This window comes from Gymnoscopelus braueri, assembly GCF_963280865.1.
Source record: "Gymnoscopelus braueri genome assembly, chromosome: 9".
Taxonomy (NCBI): Eukaryota; Metazoa; Chordata; class Actinopteri; order Myctophiformes; family Myctophidae; genus Gymnoscopelus; species Gymnoscopelus braueri.
In genome coordinates, this window is record NC_137610.1 from 27418264 (window position 1) to 27435975 (window position 17712).

The following is a 17712-nucleotide window of genomic DNA, read 5'->3' on the forward strand; positions in this document are numbered from 1 at the left end:
CAGAGAAGACATAAAACACCATAAAAACACCACCGGGGGGCTTTATGAAGTTCTATCAACCTCATAGACACATGAAAAACAGAAAAAGTGCAAAAACATGGCACCAGCTCTTTAAGTAAAAGTAGCAATACTGCAATGTAGATAATATACTCTGTTACAAGTAGAGGTCCTTTACTCAAAATGTACAAAGGTATTGGTATCAAAATATACTTAAAGTACCGAAAGTAAAAGCACTCATTGTGCTGAATGTCCCATTTCAAAGGTTCAAAATGTATACAAATCTTTTGAAAATAGCAGATCTACAAGCTCACAATGCGTCGCGTTGCATTGTGAGCTTGTAGATCGGCTATTTTCAAATGGGTGGAACCTACATTTCTAAGGGGCGAATACAATTTTTTTTTGCACGCTAGGCCCTGATTGGTAGAAATCCAATCACAAAATGTTATGTTTGGTAATAATAAAATAACTAGCAACTAGTACGTTTTCATATAATTGTAGTGGAGTAAAAGTACAATATTTGCCTCTGAGATGTGGTGGAGTAGAAGTAAAACTATAGAAAATGAGTAATACTCCAGTAAAGTAAAAGCCTCAAAAATTGTATTTAAATACAGTACTTGAGTACATGTACTTGGTTACTTTCCACCACTGGATCTGATGTATGATGATTGCCCCCCCCCCCCACCCCGCCACACACCCACCCACATGTGTTTCATTTGGATGTGTCTGAATGCCTCCACCAGACTGAGCTCTCAGAGCTGTTTCTACACCTCCTAAAGAGATGTGTGCATCCAATTGTGTCACCGAGGCCCCAGCGTCAACATATAATATATTAAGCCCTAGCTCTTTATGCCTGATTTCTATTAACAAATCCTATTATGTTGTGTGTGTGCTTTGCAAGCCTTGTACCACTTTTTATTTCATGCTTGGGGAAGTAGATTCCACACTAATGCAACCCCACTTACCGAATGTCAATAAGAACGTCCTCCAAGGAAGACGTAGGCGAGCGCTCAATGCCGCCGCACTCTGAGCCCAGGAACCAGGCTCTAACTCACTGCACAGAGAGAGAGAGAGAGAGAGAGAGAAAGAGAGAGGTAGGGTAATAAAAACAGAGAGGGGATAAGAGAAAGCGAGAGAGGGAGAGGAGAGGGGAATGGCGAGAGAGAGGAGGAGGAGGAAGGGGGTCGGAGAGAGAGACAGAGATTTCTTTAAATTACCTCAGTCAGATAAAAAGAAGCCTGCCATCACATCAGAGAGAAAAATGTCTAAATCTAATTTACCTCTCTAATACGCGAGGACATTGATGTTTCCTTTAGTACAGAGGCAATCAGTATAGCCAGAGTCTGGACGCCGGAGGAAGAGGAATACCATCAAAGCATTGATAGTATATAAAATAGGTATATATATATATATATTTTTTTTTTTTAAAGCTGCAGTCTGGAACTTTTATGTTCTATGTACCTGAGATTCAAACATGGGTCTCCCATATAGAGACACCAAAAATGTCTAAGAGGTAATCCCTGCTTGGCCAGGAGAGATATTGCACTTATGCTTGCACTCAATTTCAGAGTAGGGAGACCTCAAACCACTGCAAATCTGCTAGTTATATTGTACTAGACCATACCCGTCGGAGGATATTAGCACCCGACGCGCGCGTCATGGTCCGCTTGTTTCACGGATGTGGCAACACTGGCGCTTGTTTCACACACATGATTTGGCAACCCGGGAGCCAGCGAACACAAAAACACTAATAAACAGCTGACATTTGGGGAAAGCGAAAAACGGGCTTCGGTGTTCCGTGCACATGGTAATGGTCAATAGCCGTGTGCAAATGCAGATCAATTGCTCCAGCCACTGAGGAGAACCGGTCAGAAGAGATTTTGGGCTCACTGCACAGAGCTTTGTAGAATTATAGGATGATTAACATACTCTACCTTACAGATAGTTTTTTCATAACGTTTTATTCATTAAAGTAAGGTAAGGATTCCAGCTTTAACTTTTTATTCAGTTGCACATGTGGCTGCGTGCTGGCCTGAAGATAAGCAGAATGATGTGGTTTTGTCTAGTCTAGCCGAGGTGTTAAGAGCAGACAGAAATGCCGTAGTGACCTTTATTATAAAACCACTTTTTGCCCCCCTCTGGCCAAGATTCAAATCCCATCAGATGTAGTGCATTATGGCCTACTTTATCTCCCTCTAAGCTAGCCTCTCGGCTTTTCCGATAAATTAAACGTGAACTGCACACTGTGTTTTATAAAGACCCTCTCAAGCCGAACTGCTCAAGAAGCAGCAAGGAAATTTGAGAGTAAAGGTATGAAGACGCATAACATTTTCCTTGGTAATTCATAGCAATGCAGTTCAGTTTTTCAACATCGATTTGAAGGTGAAGAGAATCTCCCCTCTGAGCAGAATTGGAGATTGGTAAATAGCGCTTAGCGCTATTTCTTTAGAGCCACATGCGTGTATGGTTCAACACAGAGTCAGTGAAAAAACAATCAAATCTGCACACCAGAATGCTGCTCCCATCGTGGATTTTTTTTATTGGTAACGTTTCGAGCCGGTAGGCTCTTCATCAGACCTTAGACAGCTAATATTCAGTGTGTGATGAGCCCCACACCTGTGGCCTTTTTCAGACAATCAATCAGACAACGACACATTGAACACCCTGTTCCAATACATTATTACAATATTCCATACAATATATACAATACAAGACAATATTGAAACAGACGTTATGGATATACGAAAGGCTGTCATAAATCTACCTAAAGAGGCGCCTCTTGTCTACTCTGAGGAAAGTACAAAATAAAAACATAAAAACAGGGACAAGAGATACCCTGCCCTATGGCAAGGAGAGACTCCATCTACGCTTTGGAAAAAACTCAGAGGGCAGAGGATGTGCCTGCACACAGGTACAAAGTGAACCTATAGGAGAGACCATATCACCATACATCAGAGATCCAGGCATATACGTATATAGTAGATCCACAGTCTGTGCGGTCCACAGACTTGGACCTCCTCTCTGTCCCCTAAACAAGCAAGCGAACCTTGGGGGACAGAGCCTTCAGTGTGCCTGCCCCCACCCTGTGGAACTCTCTTCCAATAGGGATTCGACATGCTCCAACACTGGACTCTTTTAAGGCTGCCTTCTCTCAGGCTTATGGCATATAGTTGTTTGTTTCTTTGTTTGATTGTTTGTTTGTTGGTTGTTCATTGTTTTTGTCCTTGGGTTTATGAAAGGCGCTATATAAATTCAAGCTATTATTATTATTATTATTATTATTATCCATACATACACATAAAAACCTTTGGTAAGAGACCATATTGTGCCCTTGTGCCCAAAAACTGATGTCTGATGTCATACTCCTCATTAAGCCCTTTTGGAGCTAGTGTCTGTAATATATGAATCCAAAGCAATTCCCCTCTTAGTAGAAGAGTTGCACATAACAATTGTGTGTATAATAATAGGGGGGAACATCTATAAAGCAGCAAAAATACAGTACACTGTAAAGTCCTGAGTGTTAGTTTAAACGTTGAGTGTGTACAAAATGGACCCTTCCCTCTCAGAGTTAAATTAACTCTCAGGATTTGATTGTGTCGTGTAAATACCGGGGCTATTACACAATGGCTGAGGCAGGCCCAAACTACCACTCTTTGGTGTTGGGCTCTATTGAATTAATGGCCAAATCACAGGACATGCACTGTAACTACCTTTCAAAGGGGGAACTGTATAGAAATGCATGGGAAATGCATAGGTTATGAGGGAATCATTTCCTTCCATTAGTTCCACAGAGTTCTAAAGAAGCAAAGTGCCCAAAGCTCAGAGATAGATAGTGGATCTTCTCTCCCGCTCTCTCTCTCTCTCTCTCTCTCTCTCTCTCTCTCTCTCTCTCTCTCTCTCTCTCTCTCTCTCTCTCTCTCTCTCTCTCTTTCTCTCTCTCCCCCCCTCTCTGCCAGTGGCAGCCGTCCACGCGTCTGTGACTGCTTTTTCAATTACTGGTAATCAAAGGCACGATTATTATGACAGCATCCAATGTGCTTTGGCGGTGGGCGGCAGTCTCCCCCTAATCACGCCATCGCAGTCATTAATTTACTGTCAGCCCTCATCCGCGCGCCACGCTGCAATCTCCCCACCGGAGAGGCTGAGAGCTCTCCTGAAAACAGCGGAAAAAAGACGAGGTGGGAAGAGGCAGCGTTCCAGAGAGATGGCAGAATGTGTGCGTGTGTGCGCGCCTCTGTGTGTGTGTGGAATCAGAAGACAGGTTCTCTTGTTGGAGATTTATACTAGTGTGTGTGTGTGTGTGTGTGTGTGTGTGTGTGTGTGTGTGTGTGTGTGTGTGTGTGTGTGTGTGTGTGTGTGTGTGTGTGTGTGTGTGTGTGTGTGTGTGTGTGTGTGTGTGTGTGAGTGAGTGAGCAACTGTTTTCATGCCAAAAGCATAGAAACAGGAGGAAAAAAGCATCTGTTGAAGGGAGAGGGGTCATCCGTCTGTGTGTGATTTTCTTCTTTCTCTGACCATACACACAAGCACACACACACACACACACACACACACACACACACACACACACACACACACACACACACACACACACAGTGAGTATGCTCCATCCAACATGCAGTAATCACAGCCATCCGTTTGCTGTGATGATTCAGCCACAGGTCTTGTTCCTCCAAATGCATACATTAATTAGTCACAAGCAAATGGAGCCTCTTCCCATTGAGCAGGAGAACGATGATGCACCGGCTGCACCAGATCTTCATACTTCTCTTTTGCCTTCAGTGTAGCTGTTAATTTGCTTAGTTTATCTTCAGACAGATGTCTTTACGACACTCCCAGTCATTTGCATATTTCCTACAGACATCCTCTATCATGTGCTCCCGCTCAAATTGCATCTCGCTCGCATCAAAGGCCTGATTTATAATTAGCTGTGTGCCGGTGCGCCGGCGTCGTGAACTCAAAGTAGCCGATCTAATGCTTGTAGATCGGCTATTTTAATGCGACACGACTCGCGTCCGAGTATACATCAAGGCAAAACCGGCACGCGGGTTGTGTATTGTCACTATGATTCTGATTACCTCCATGACTACTTTATTGCATCAGGAGACATGTGCTACTTTAATATGTGGGAGTGATAGTTCATTAGTCGCTGCCGGTGACTGATGTTTGCAATTCACTTTGTTGTGCTATTCGCTGCTAAAGCTTCCTCATTCCAATAACCCTTTCACTTCATATCCTTTCAAAAATCTGCTGGGATTTGAAGTCGTCGTCGCTTCTGAGACAGTCAATTAAAGATGTGAGCTTCCTGTCAGGTTTGACGCTGTCAGAGAAGATGAAATGACAAAACTCAGGCACTGTAGTTTTATTTATTTATTTCTCTCTCTCAATTCAATTCAATTCAAAGGGCTTTATTGGCATGAGAAAACATACATTTACATTGCCAAAGCAAAAGTGGAGCAATGCAATCAAAACAAGATAATGTATGTGCAATCAAAAGGGAATAGAAATGATGTGTACACAGAGCTGTTACATTGCAACTGAGGGAAATCTAACTTACAAAACTTACTTACTTACAAAAAAAAATTGTGCATTTGCTGTCAGAAGTAGTTAACATATACAGTACATCCACATAGGAAAGGTCAGCTTGGTGCACGTTGGCACTGTCTGTAGCGCTGTCGCCTCACAGCTAGAAGGTCCTGGGTTCGATTCCTGCTGGGGACGCTGTGGGTGCTGGGGCCGTGTTCTCTCCTCCACGTCATCAGTGCCCATACCCTAGGTGGGGTTGGCGAAAGGGCCTTTCTGTGTGGAGTTTGCATGTTCTCCCCGTGTCCCCTAGGGTAGGTACCCTCACAAAAACATGAAGCAATCCTGGTCTCTATACTGCCTCCCCCTGGTCAGCCAGGGTGCCTGATGGAGGGGAAAGGAACTGGTTGGAATAAGGTGTTCCTTCCACGCGCTACGTCCTACCGGGGTAACTCCCCCCTGTCAGGTGATAAGAAGCGGCTTGCTAGCTCCTCATGCATTGAAGGAGGCATGAACTCAGTTCTGGGCTCTCCCTAGGCTGGCAGAGGTAAAGTAGCGCCCAGGATTACATAGGCAATTGGCACTGGGTGAAAAAAATGGGTTACAAAATCGTGGGACAAAAATGTTGAAAAAAAGGAAAGGTTAGCTTGGGATAAGCTTTTGCAAATTAAAGTTGTGCACAAATAGCAGCTTTTCAAAAGTGTTTAAAGGTAATTGCTCTGTTTGTATGTACAGTGTTTCTACAATTTACAATGTTTTCAAAAGTATTTAAAGGTAATTGCTCTGTTTGTATGTACAGTGTTTCTCTCTCTCTTTCTCTCTCTCTCTCTCTCTCTCTCTCTCTCTCTCTCTCTCTCTCTCTCTCTCTCTCTTTCTCTTTGTGAGATTGCTTGTACAGCTGCATATAGGTGCACTGCATATGTGTCCACATGAGGTGGCTTTAGGGATACAGGGATTACAGGGATTGTGCAGGTCCTGACGTGAGACAACCAATAATACGCATCATATAAGATAAAATAAGATAAATCTTTATTGATCGCCAGAGTGGAAATTCAGGTCGGTGTCATATGCAGCAACAACAAACTTGTTGTTCACACTGGCCTTGTGAGAGCTGCTTCCTCACCTCACTGGTTGTGATGATCGGCCCCAATGTGTGTGTTGAAGTGTAATAAACCACATCAACCCTGACGTCCCATACTTAAAAATTCTTAAATTGCATAATAATTATAATTTCAAAAGTGTGAGTGTATATTGGGTTTAAGTGGTTAATCCAGCCACAGGTCTCTGGCCCAGATGTTCCTTGCCGCGGCAGCTGTCGGCAGATGCCGCAGCCAGAAAATGCACTCGCTCCTTCTGAAAAGTTGGCAGAAAGTTAAAAGGCCAAAAGGAATAAAGAGAAATAAATAGAACTTGAGACTGCAGGGCTACTGACAGGGGTGGAGGTTAGCATAGCAAGGGGATAGGGAGAGGCATCAGGTGGCAGCTCTATTGGGCTCCCCACCCCCCCCCTCTCCTCCGATGGTCTGTGACTTCTCCATTTCCCCAATGCCTCGTCTGACACATGTAACCAGCCAACCCTCGGATGTCAGGGAGAAGAGGAAATGGATCTCTCCGTTTCTCCCTACAGAATCATACAGACCCCTCTGAGCCCCCAGAAACTCCCCCCTTCACCCCCACCCCCACCCAGAGTCCCCATCCTTCACCCTTTTCCGCCCCCCCCCCCCCTCTCAATTCTACCAGCTCTTGGCTGCTGAAGTAGTTTGTGTGTTTCTGCTCTAATGAAGACCTTGAGAGGAGAGGCCATTTCACAGTTGATTCCCTTCAACAGCCTTGACGTGGTTAAGCATGAAGAGAGGCTCTGCAGGCTGGTCTGCTTGTTGTTCGCTTGTTTGAAGTAGCAGCAAAGATTTGGCTAAAGTTGACACAAACTGTGTAGGAACTGTCTGGGGGGGAGAGCAAACACAAATGCATCAAGCTGTGTTTTGTTTTGTCATTTTGGTTGTGTTTGGGTCCTTGTGTGGTGTATTTTTTATATTAAAAATTTAGTAGAACACAAACCTGTAAAGGACATGAAGCAAAATCAATCATCGTTATGTAACTATTATTTTGTCTTGATATTGGACCATTCTAGAGTTTACAATTTAGGCATTTAGCAGATGCTCTTATCCAGTGACTTGCATACTTAAAACACAACTCACATACTTGCATACGCGTGGGGAGCGTGCCATTTTGAAGCAATAACTCTAGCTAATGTTCATCTCATTTGCTGTTTTATGCGCTTAAAAATGCTTAAATGATGCATATACAGACAGGAGGGTGGTCCAATGGGGAAATTTGACAACTGCTTAAATTTGTAAGTCAATAGTTTGGTGACACTTCCCGCAGGAAAATATGAGGAATACTTTAGTGGCACTGCAATGAATGAATAGCATTACCATAATTATACTTTATTTATAATAATCTAATATTCTAGTACTTGGCAACAGCTTGCAACAAGAGAAGAACTGGAGGTCCTCTGACATTTATCAAAGCATCTCCGATCGAGCCGCTGAAGCCGAAAACGCCTTTAATCATCAAACACTCTCTCACTCAGACTTGCTTGGATGAGCGACGGCAGCCCAGCGTCAATAAGCGTCTTGGAAACAAGAGAGGTGTTTGTGGCTGGTGGAGTTTGAAGAATATTACAGCAGCATATCTGAATTTTAATGCTGTCATTGTTAGCGCGCACTCTCGAGGGTTCAGCATTCAAAGACCACTTCAAAGAGCTTCATATAAGTTTCTTATTTCCCTACAGAGTAAATTTTCTTTCACTAAAATGTTTAGCACTTTCAGCCACTTTATTTTATTATCTTAGTTTATGTGCCTGCGGTGTCATGTTTTGTGATATTTTGCCAGGAAATTTGTTTTCTTTGTTTATTTTAGATGTGACTGCCACACTTGATTGACGTGATTCATCATCTTTTTGGTTTATCTGTGAGAAGACAGAGCACAATGGAAATAAGGCCTGGACTTTATTGGGGTTTCTTTTATCCTCGGATGTCTTTCAAGTATGATTTGTGGGTTCTTTGCAATTCAGATCAATCAATCAATTAAACCTGTCGTCCCTATTTTGGGCATGCAGTAGGCAAAGAAATTGCAATAGATAAATATTCAATGTAATTGTATGTTTATTTTTGTATTGATCTTTGGTTTGGTTCTTTGACTCTTACCTGTGCTGTAGCTCCTCTGAATTAATAGTTTATTTCTGTGTTTTACCATTACATGGATAAACACTTCAGTTTAGTTTACAATATAGAGGTAACATCTCTGTGTTTCATTCTCACTGCTGCTGTAGCTGCTGGGAAACCAGGGATCAATAACTTTATCTCATCTTATAACGCGCCACTTGACATCTAATTTCTATCACAAATGACAACAATTACAGCTTTTAAACAGTGTGTTCTGTGCATCTGGCCTCCCTTATTTGTCTGGATCTCCTGATAATGACCCTGTGGTGGCAGGTATTACCCACTTAAACCCTCTTGTCTTCGAGAACCGGACTCAAGTCACAACTGTACTCTGACTCTTTTTTTCCTGTGTACACCAATCTCTTTGCCAGAAATAGCAGATCTACATTGGCAAAATGCATCAGAATACAGGAAATACATGTTTCTCGGGGAGGACCCCCAAACCCTCCGCCAAAGTTGTCCCACCCACATTCATTTAACCATAGAATGTTCATGTCTGTTTATCAGAACCTTGTCTCTACTAATTTCAATCTCCCTTTCACCTTTTCATTTTAAGAGTTTTGTTTTGCTTAGCTTTTTACTCTTTTTTTTATTATAGTTTATTTATTTTTCTTCGTAAGAAAGTTGTTTTGTCGGTTTGTTTTCACAGTCTTATGTTGCCAGACCATGCCCAGAATATGGATGCTGGGGTTCAAGTGGTTAAGATGAATCTTATACCGTTGTGTTATCTTTTGTTTTTGTGCAGGAGGTGGAACTGTGTCGACTCAACAGCCAGGAGAAGCTGGGGCTGACGCTCTGCTACAGGACAGATGAGGAAGATGATGTGGCATGCATCTATGTCAGCGAGGTGAGAAGATCACACACCTTACAATCTACATCAGTGGTTCTCAAACTTTTTCATGTCAAGGCGGACCCCTAAATTGATGCCATGTATTTGGCTGGGGACCCCAGATCTGAAAAGGTTGGCTCATATATCTCAGTAAAGGTTATTTTGAGGCATTTAAGGTGTTAAGTGAATCCTTATGCTCTATAGTCAAGCGTGTGTAGCAGAGTAGCAATGCCTGAACCCCAGAAGCCTAATAATATCTGCCTTGGCAGGGGGGATTTCCCATGCAGGAGACCCGGGTTTGAATCCAGGTGGTTACTTAATTACATACAGTACATACATCTCAGCTATGATGCTAGACTCACATCTGGGACGAGGGACTGGTTTCCCTTGTCCAAGTTAGAAGAGTGACTTGTTGAGGTATTTTTGTTCAACTTTATTTTCCTGTAGAGCAGTGGTTCTCACACCTTTTCACGTCAAGGACCCCCAAATTGATAAATATTTGTCCGCGGACCCCAATCTGAAAATATGTTGTGCCGGCCCGGACGGTTGGCGTAACCGTCTGGGCACCTAGGCTGGTAATCCAGCCTGACGGCGTGTTGTGGGTTCGACTCCCGAGCCAGACGGCCTTTGCTGCGTGTCACTCCCCATCTCTCTCCCCATTTCCTGTCAGCCTACTGTCCTATCAATAAAGGCATAAAAGCCAAAAAAAAAATCTTACAAAAGAAAAAGAAGATATGTTGTGCCAGGGACCCCCAGAAGCAAAGATTTGTGTTAAAGATGTTCACTAATGTTCAAGATTTTTGAAAAATAGCAGATCTACAATCTACTAGGTCCCCTGGCTGTCCCCAGACCCCACTTTGAGAACCACATGCTGTAGAGAAGCTTGTAAATGGATAATCTAGAACACTGGTTCTCAATGTGGGGTCCAGGCACCCCCAGGGGGTGTCCCCACATGATTTTAGGGGACTCCCCACATGACAGTGAAGTGACAATTTAAGAACTTTTAAGACCTTTTTCAATAGAAAATGTTAACAAGACCATTACTGCACCAATAGTGATCAACAAACTATACTATAAAAACTGGTCAAACATTGGCCAAATTGTCAAATAGGCAAAGATTGTGAAAATAGTCGATGTACAAGCTCACAATGCCTCGGCGTTGTGAGCTTGTGGATCTGCTATTTGCATAATATTTATCTGTGGAACCGAGTCAAACTAAATTTAATGCCTCAACTCCTACAATTGCTTGTCAGGGTGCAGGGTCCCCAGTTCACGTATGATTATTTTGGGGGGTCCCCAGTTCACATATGATTATTTTGGGGGGTCACAGCCTGAAAAGGTTTGAGAACCACTGCTCTAGCCAGTGTTTGTTGTTCTTCACAGACTCCTGGGGATGCTATGGCAAACATGCAACATTAATCGTCCCCTGCAAGATATAGCAGTTCAATAAAGGAAATGGAAATAATCTGGGAAAAAAAGAGCTGTGCTTTGAAAGCTTCTGTGTATTTCTCGCCTCTTTGAAGTTTTGCATTTAAATATCGTTGCATACAAGGGCTTTGTAGAAAAGACTACAGTAGTTTTTGCTAGATTATAATGGGCCGAATTTCTGTACTAAATCAAAAGTGTCATTTAATATTCCACTCTCTCTTTCAATTTATAGTAGACTCTAATATTCATGTGAGTAGAGCGAGTTTCTGTCGGGGAGAAATAATCTCACAATTGAACCTATTTATCAAGAGTGAATGAGATTATTGAATATTTTTCCAACGTGTGTGATCACACTAACTTAAAAGATATCCATCAGCCCATATGGTACAAATATAAAACAGGAGAGGGATTTGTCAGCCAAAAGAACCTTGTCAGCATGTGGTCCGTGGCCCACCAGGGGTCCTTGAGGGGGTCCTGGGGGGTCCCCAGCTAAATTATTGATCGTTAATCTTCACCATTATTAAATGCACAATTAAATACATCTAGAGAACGTACACGTTTCACTATTCTCTCTATACCTACAGTACATGTCGCCTACATAGATAGTATAGGAATTCTGGACCAAATGACCATATTGGACCCAATCTGGGAACCCATCGTCAAAAAAAAAGAGAAAAGAACGGCGCCCTCTGCTGTTTTTCCTATTCCTTTGAATTTGACTCTGGGGGGACCGCCCAATAGAATGTTGATAACAGGATGTTGGCCCGTTTGGTCTGCCCTCAGCCCTTCTCTTCCGGTGGGGCGCCTATCTTTTCATTCCCACTAGCGACATTTCTCCCACGGAACACTAACAACATTTCTCCCACGGAACATGGATGTTATAGACGACGAGCTTTTTGCTAGTGTACAGTACTTACGAGAGTTGCTCAATTACACAATATTGAACATGTAAAACCTCTTCAGCACATTTGTTTGAAGTATTTGATAGATCGCGAGTTTCTAGTGGAAACACATTAGAAAGCGAACGCACAGATGTAAATCCCGCCCACTACATTTGATTGGGTAAACCGCGGCTTGCTTCCTGATCTAAGGCCCGCCCACTTGTAGGCCAATGTTCACACGTTCTGAATGGCCCTCCCGACAGATGCAGTAGCGCAGCTCGGAATCTGTTCTTGAGAGATTATATTGGACCAAATCATGTTAGATTGAAGCCCCAGAGATAAATATCTTACCAAATGGGGGTCCGTGGCCTAATGCCTATCAAATTGGGGGGGGGGGGGTCTTTGAAATGAAAAAGGTTGAGGCTCACTGTTATACCACTTGTTGACAGCATGTAAAAAAAAATGCCATTCTCCCGTTCCGCCCAACAAGTTTCTCCGCTGCTCGTTTGAAGTCGTCTCAGAACTCGCAAGGTGCTGCTCCCTGACCCGTGCGGAATACAGATCAGTGCTGGTCTCTCCTTCTTTCGTTCTTTCTTGTGGCTCCTGGCAGCCTCCTCGGGTTCTGGCTCTGTGAAAAACAGTACAAGGCGAGTGGAGCGAGCTGCATTCAGATGAGCCTGCGTGTGAATGTCACTGTGTTGCCAGCGGTGTCAGAGGACGCGTTTCGTATACTGTGATCTTTCATAAGCCGCCAGATCACACAAACAGAGAGAGAGAGTAGCTAGCGCAAGGTCATTATGAAAACAAACTGAATTTCCCTGTCTCCTCCCTTAAGCTTGTGTGATTCAACTGCTTACAGTATGATGAGCTGATAAACCGACAGCAGTGTTATTTTGGTTTCCTCAACCTTATTCGATCTTGAGGCGTTCAGTTCTGTTCTCACTTCTTACTCATAATGCTGTGGTTGTGTTGCACTGAAGGCTACATCACCAAATGGCATGATTAAATACTGCAATTAAAATGCCACCATTTTAAACAAATTACTAGTGCCATAGTTTTAATGTATCATTATTATCTCTGCCAGGGGATAATGTTTTCAACCCATGTGTGTGTGTGTGTGTGTGTGTGTGTGTGTGTGTGTGTGTGTGTGTGTGCATATGTGTGCGTTCATACGTGCATGGCTCATATGTGTGGGTGTGTGTGCTTGTGTCTGACCGTAGCTAATGGCGCATAGACGCTAAGAGCAGGCCAAGGACCTCAATTCTCGAATATTTTTTGAATGGGTCAACAACAACTGTCATTTTTGTAAATTAATGCTTCTATGCTTCTCATGTAGAGTGTGTACACACACACACACACACACACACACACACACACACACACACACACACACACACACACACACACACACACACACACACACACACACACACACAGGTCTGAAGTCTCATTCGTGACATTATGCTGTCATGGTCTGCTCCTTTCAGATATAGCTGTGTACATCTCATCCTACATGCCATTACTTTTCAGTTTCATGTAAGCTACAATTCACTGTGAACTTGTGTAGCCGTCATGTCGATGACATTACAGAGCTTACATGTGGGGCTGTGAAAACCCCACACTTACATTTCAATTCGCAACCTTCGATTGATCTGGTGATACTGTACAAACATGTTTGTCACAAGGAATTGATAATTGTAATGTCATGTTTGTCCTAACATGCCACATTACGGTTTGGACGTGTTCGCTGTTCAAAGATGTGTCTCCATACCTAGCCTGTCATTCTAGTTGCACCGTAATGATGTAATGACAGTCCTTTCTTAGATCTCTGTCCCCCCCTCTGTGCCTTTTCATACCCACGCACAAAACCAAAACATTGTCATCACAAGCCAAACGGAAAGATGGAGGGAGGTAGGGCATTCCTCCTGGCAGAGATTTGCGCTTTACTGAGCGTCCCTTTATAGTTATTATAATTTTTTAGATTATACAAAGTTAGTGTGTTTTTCCTCATAAACCCACACAGGACACTCACCCACTTTATCTGTTTCATAAAACCATTGTTGTGGCTGCAATAAAAAAAAATGAAACCTTGTTGTGGCTGAGACCAGACGCCGCTGATCTAGTCCCCTAACACTCCAGACGAAGTCCCAGGCCAGTCTGCTGACCTTCCTCCTTAATGAGCGCTCTCCCTCCGTGGCGTGCATGCGCTATCATGAAGATGGAACACCGTTGAGCCAAACCATCTCCGGAGATCCCGTCTGATTGGACAGAGTGAAACGAATGGCCCCAGTCGCCAATTGATTGGCCGATGAAAGAGTGTCCTGCCCCCCTCGCTCGACTGGCATTATTTATACAAGCGGCATGTGTGTCTCCGATCAGGGGCTGTAGCGCCATTTATAGATACTATAAGAAGCTTCTGCTGTATCAATCAGTGTAATGTCGTATGGTATATGGCTTTATGGTGTAGTATATGCTGTGGTTAATATAGTTTTATTGTAACCAAACGCTCTTGGGGTGGTGAAACATTTTTACTGTGGGTGATTTGAATTTAATTGAATACGTTTAATTGAATACGGCGACTGAAGGTGGGTTGCAGGTTAAAGTCGGCTGAAAAAATCACCTGCTAAAGGTTTCTGAGCAGGGGCCTCATGGTCAAGTTCTACTCTACTTTAGCTCACACACACGTACTGACAGGTTTGGTGTGGATTTCTATTAGCCAGTAAAGCAGGTGAAAGTGTCCTTGATACGTGACTGACCAGGCAGCTGCGATAATGGTTTTTGACAGCAAGGGTCTCTTCCTCTGGAAACCAGGTGTCAACTACTTAGACTGCTGCCCGGTTTTCAAGGAAGTTGCCGTGTTATTATGAGTCTAGACTATGTCTAGACTATCCTTCCATGGGCGATAGAAGGATGTCTTGAAAATGGATTTGAGAGATTTTCAGGCACTTCTAACATTCTTTTGTTTTCTGAAGCGACACCTGATGCTGCTCCCGTGAGCCAGCAGGGACATTACAGTTTGCTCTATCTCTCACAATTGACAATTTAGGCATTTATTTTTTTCTTAAATTTTTTATCCCACGATTTTGTAACCCTTTTTTCACCCGGTGACAATTTTCAAAGTGATCCTGGGCGCTACACTCCCCCCACAGCCTAGGGAGCCCAGGGCCGAGCTCATGCCTCCTTCAATGCATGAGAGCCAACTGTCCTTCTTGTCACCTGACAGGGGGGAGTTTCCCCGGTAGGACGTAGCGCGTGGAAGGAACACGTTATTCCAACCAGTTCACTTCCCCTCCATGCATCAGGCGCCCTGGCTGTCATGGGGGAGGCGGTATAGCGACCAGGATTACTACATGTTTTTGTGAGGGTATTAACTACCCTAGGAGACACAGGGAGAACATGCAAACTCCACACAGAGTTTTTAGGCATTTTAGGCATTTAGTAGACACTCTTTTCCAGCACAGCTCAAAAAAAAAAAAAGATCAGACTAACAAAGGAAAGGGTTTTGGTCTCATAAGTAGAGTGTAAGGAAAATGATACAAAGAAACTAGGATGCCAGGTGAACATCAAACCTAGCATCTAAGCAACATGCTATTTTAAATAACACACTACATGTAGACAAGCAAACAGTGCTGAATATGTCTATCTAAATAACATTCTTATCATGTGTGAACAAGTAAACTATCTAATCTAATCTCTTTTTACACAGATTGGCCCAAACAGCATCGCCGCAAGGGATGGCCGCATCCGAGAGGGGGATCGCATTTTACAGGTGCAGTACTGAAGGACAATGCCCTCATCAGCATTCCTTTTCTACCAGCTCTCGTTTAGATTCAATGTAAAAGCCTTTTATTGGTTGTGCTCCACAGTTGTCTCCCAGCACGAGAGCCCATTCATTTTTAATGGCAGAACATTAAAGAAGGAACTGGTTAGAGGGGGAGAGATACCCCCCACCCCCCCTGGCTGTTTTACTTACAGACTCAGCACCACCAGGGCCTTTTAAGAGTTGTAGTTGTACCACAGCTCCCTTACACCCCTCTGGGATGAATGTTATTAGCCCCCAGTTCCATCTTTGGGCAAGGGACATAGAGGAATGTTACTGCACCCTGGTGTGTGTGTGTGTGTGTGTGTGTGTGTGTGTGTGTGTGTGTGTGTGTGTGTGTGTGTGTGTGTGTGTGTGTGTGGTGGGCTAAAGGCAGCTCACAACACCACCGCCATGGTACGCTGAGTGGGGGATTATTGTTTGGGCACGGGTGATTCTTTCAGAGTGGGGCTGGGTGATATGGACAACATTAAATATCACAATACGTTTTACCAAATACCTCGATAACGATATTGTGATCATATTGTGATGATAATATTTTCTTCAGTGTCATGTCAGTATCATGGGCAGTAGCATGTCAGTATCATGTCAGTATCATATTTCTTTCTAAAATATCTATCTGCAAACTCACAAACATTTTTGGACCATTTTGACCAAGTATTAAAAAAACGACAACACTTTTGCCATTTTATGATACAGTATTACGATATTCAGATGTTATATCTAGTGTCATATCACAATATATCGATGTAATATCGATATATTTCCCGGCCCAAATTCCCAGCCACTAATTCTACTGTTATGGTTGAAATTGGTGCAAGAGAGGTCATTTTGGAGGCTACAGTAGGAATGGGACAGCGCTAATGAATGGGAGCTACCGTACCTATTGCGCTAGAAGGTGAATGTTTTAGCAACCGAGTGTCATCATAATAGAATTTCCCCCATTTCTGTTTATGCTGTATATATGCTTTAATGAGTTCATTTTGCAGAGTTAGGTGAAGCACAGACGCGGCAGAGATGAATATTCTGTGCTGGTGATTATTTTTTCAGGGAGAGAGGAGGGATGTGTAACTGCTGTTTGGTCAGAGATAATGCACTTCGCTGGCCTAATTGTACGCCGGCGTGTGTGTGCGTTTTGATCCAGGAATGGGGGGTTGTTTGCGAGGCGGTCCAGTACCGTGGCACTATTATCCAACAGTGACAGGGCCATTACTCTACCCACAAAAAGATGGACGCCCCCTGTCACCGGCCAGTTAATTGTGCCGCTAGATGTATGTATGCTGCCGGATACTTTAGTGAACACAACAGTTCCGCCAACCCTTGGCCACTGTCCCATTCATAATCAACGCCTCGTCTGGCCCCATAAACTAGAGACTGCTGGCATTCGCCTCTGGAGGGGAGATTATTGTGTAGTGCCACTTTGATTGTGGCACCGTTATATTCTTTTGTTATGGGAGTGAGACTATACTGTGTGTGAGTGTGCGTGTGCGCGTGTATACGTTTTCAAAGAATCAGCTTTTTACCAACAAACAAGCAAACTCATAATGTGTACACTTGGGTCTGTCTCATTATATTGTGTATCATACATGTTTGTATTGGTTCCCTCAGATAAACGGGCAGGATGTGCAGGACCGACAGGAGGCCGTGGCAGCACTCTCCAACGAAGACTGCAGAAACATCATCTTGCTCGTTGCCAGACCAGAATTGCAGGTGAATTGCGCCATCCAATATAATCCCCCAAAGCAGACCTTTGAGGCATTGGCCATAATGCACACGCAAGCAAATTGCAGCCATTTGAATTTGGTCAATTAGGTTAACTTACTGACATGTTAGTGTAGGCTCAAATTAGGTAAACAAAGCATACTGTTCTCACAGCCCCGAGGCTCTACCACTTACTCTGTGTATGGCCTCATAATAAACATCGGTGTTGTGCTGTAGCCAACCTTCCTATTCACCCCTCTACTCCCAGTGGTGGTGGTAGCCAGCACTGGGACACCTCATCATGTTTT

General features: G+C 43.5%; 1 protein-coding gene across 1 annotated transcript in view; it reads left to right on the forward strand.

The window, feature by feature from the left end:
- LOC308092408 (PDZ domain-containing RING finger protein 4) overlaps positions 1 to 17712 on the forward strand; it is a 173403-nt gene that overhangs the window by 144877 nt on the left and 10814 nt on the right. Inside the window, exons 5-7 of the mRNA XM_080438277.1 lie at positions 9491 to 9592; positions 15590 to 15652; positions 17312 to 17413. Of these exons, the coding sequence (XP_080294403.1) occupies positions 9491 to 9592; positions 15590 to 15652; positions 17312 to 17413 (267 nt within the window). The remainder of the gene's footprint in view (positions 1 to 9490; positions 9593 to 15589; positions 15653 to 17311; positions 17414 to 17712) is intronic.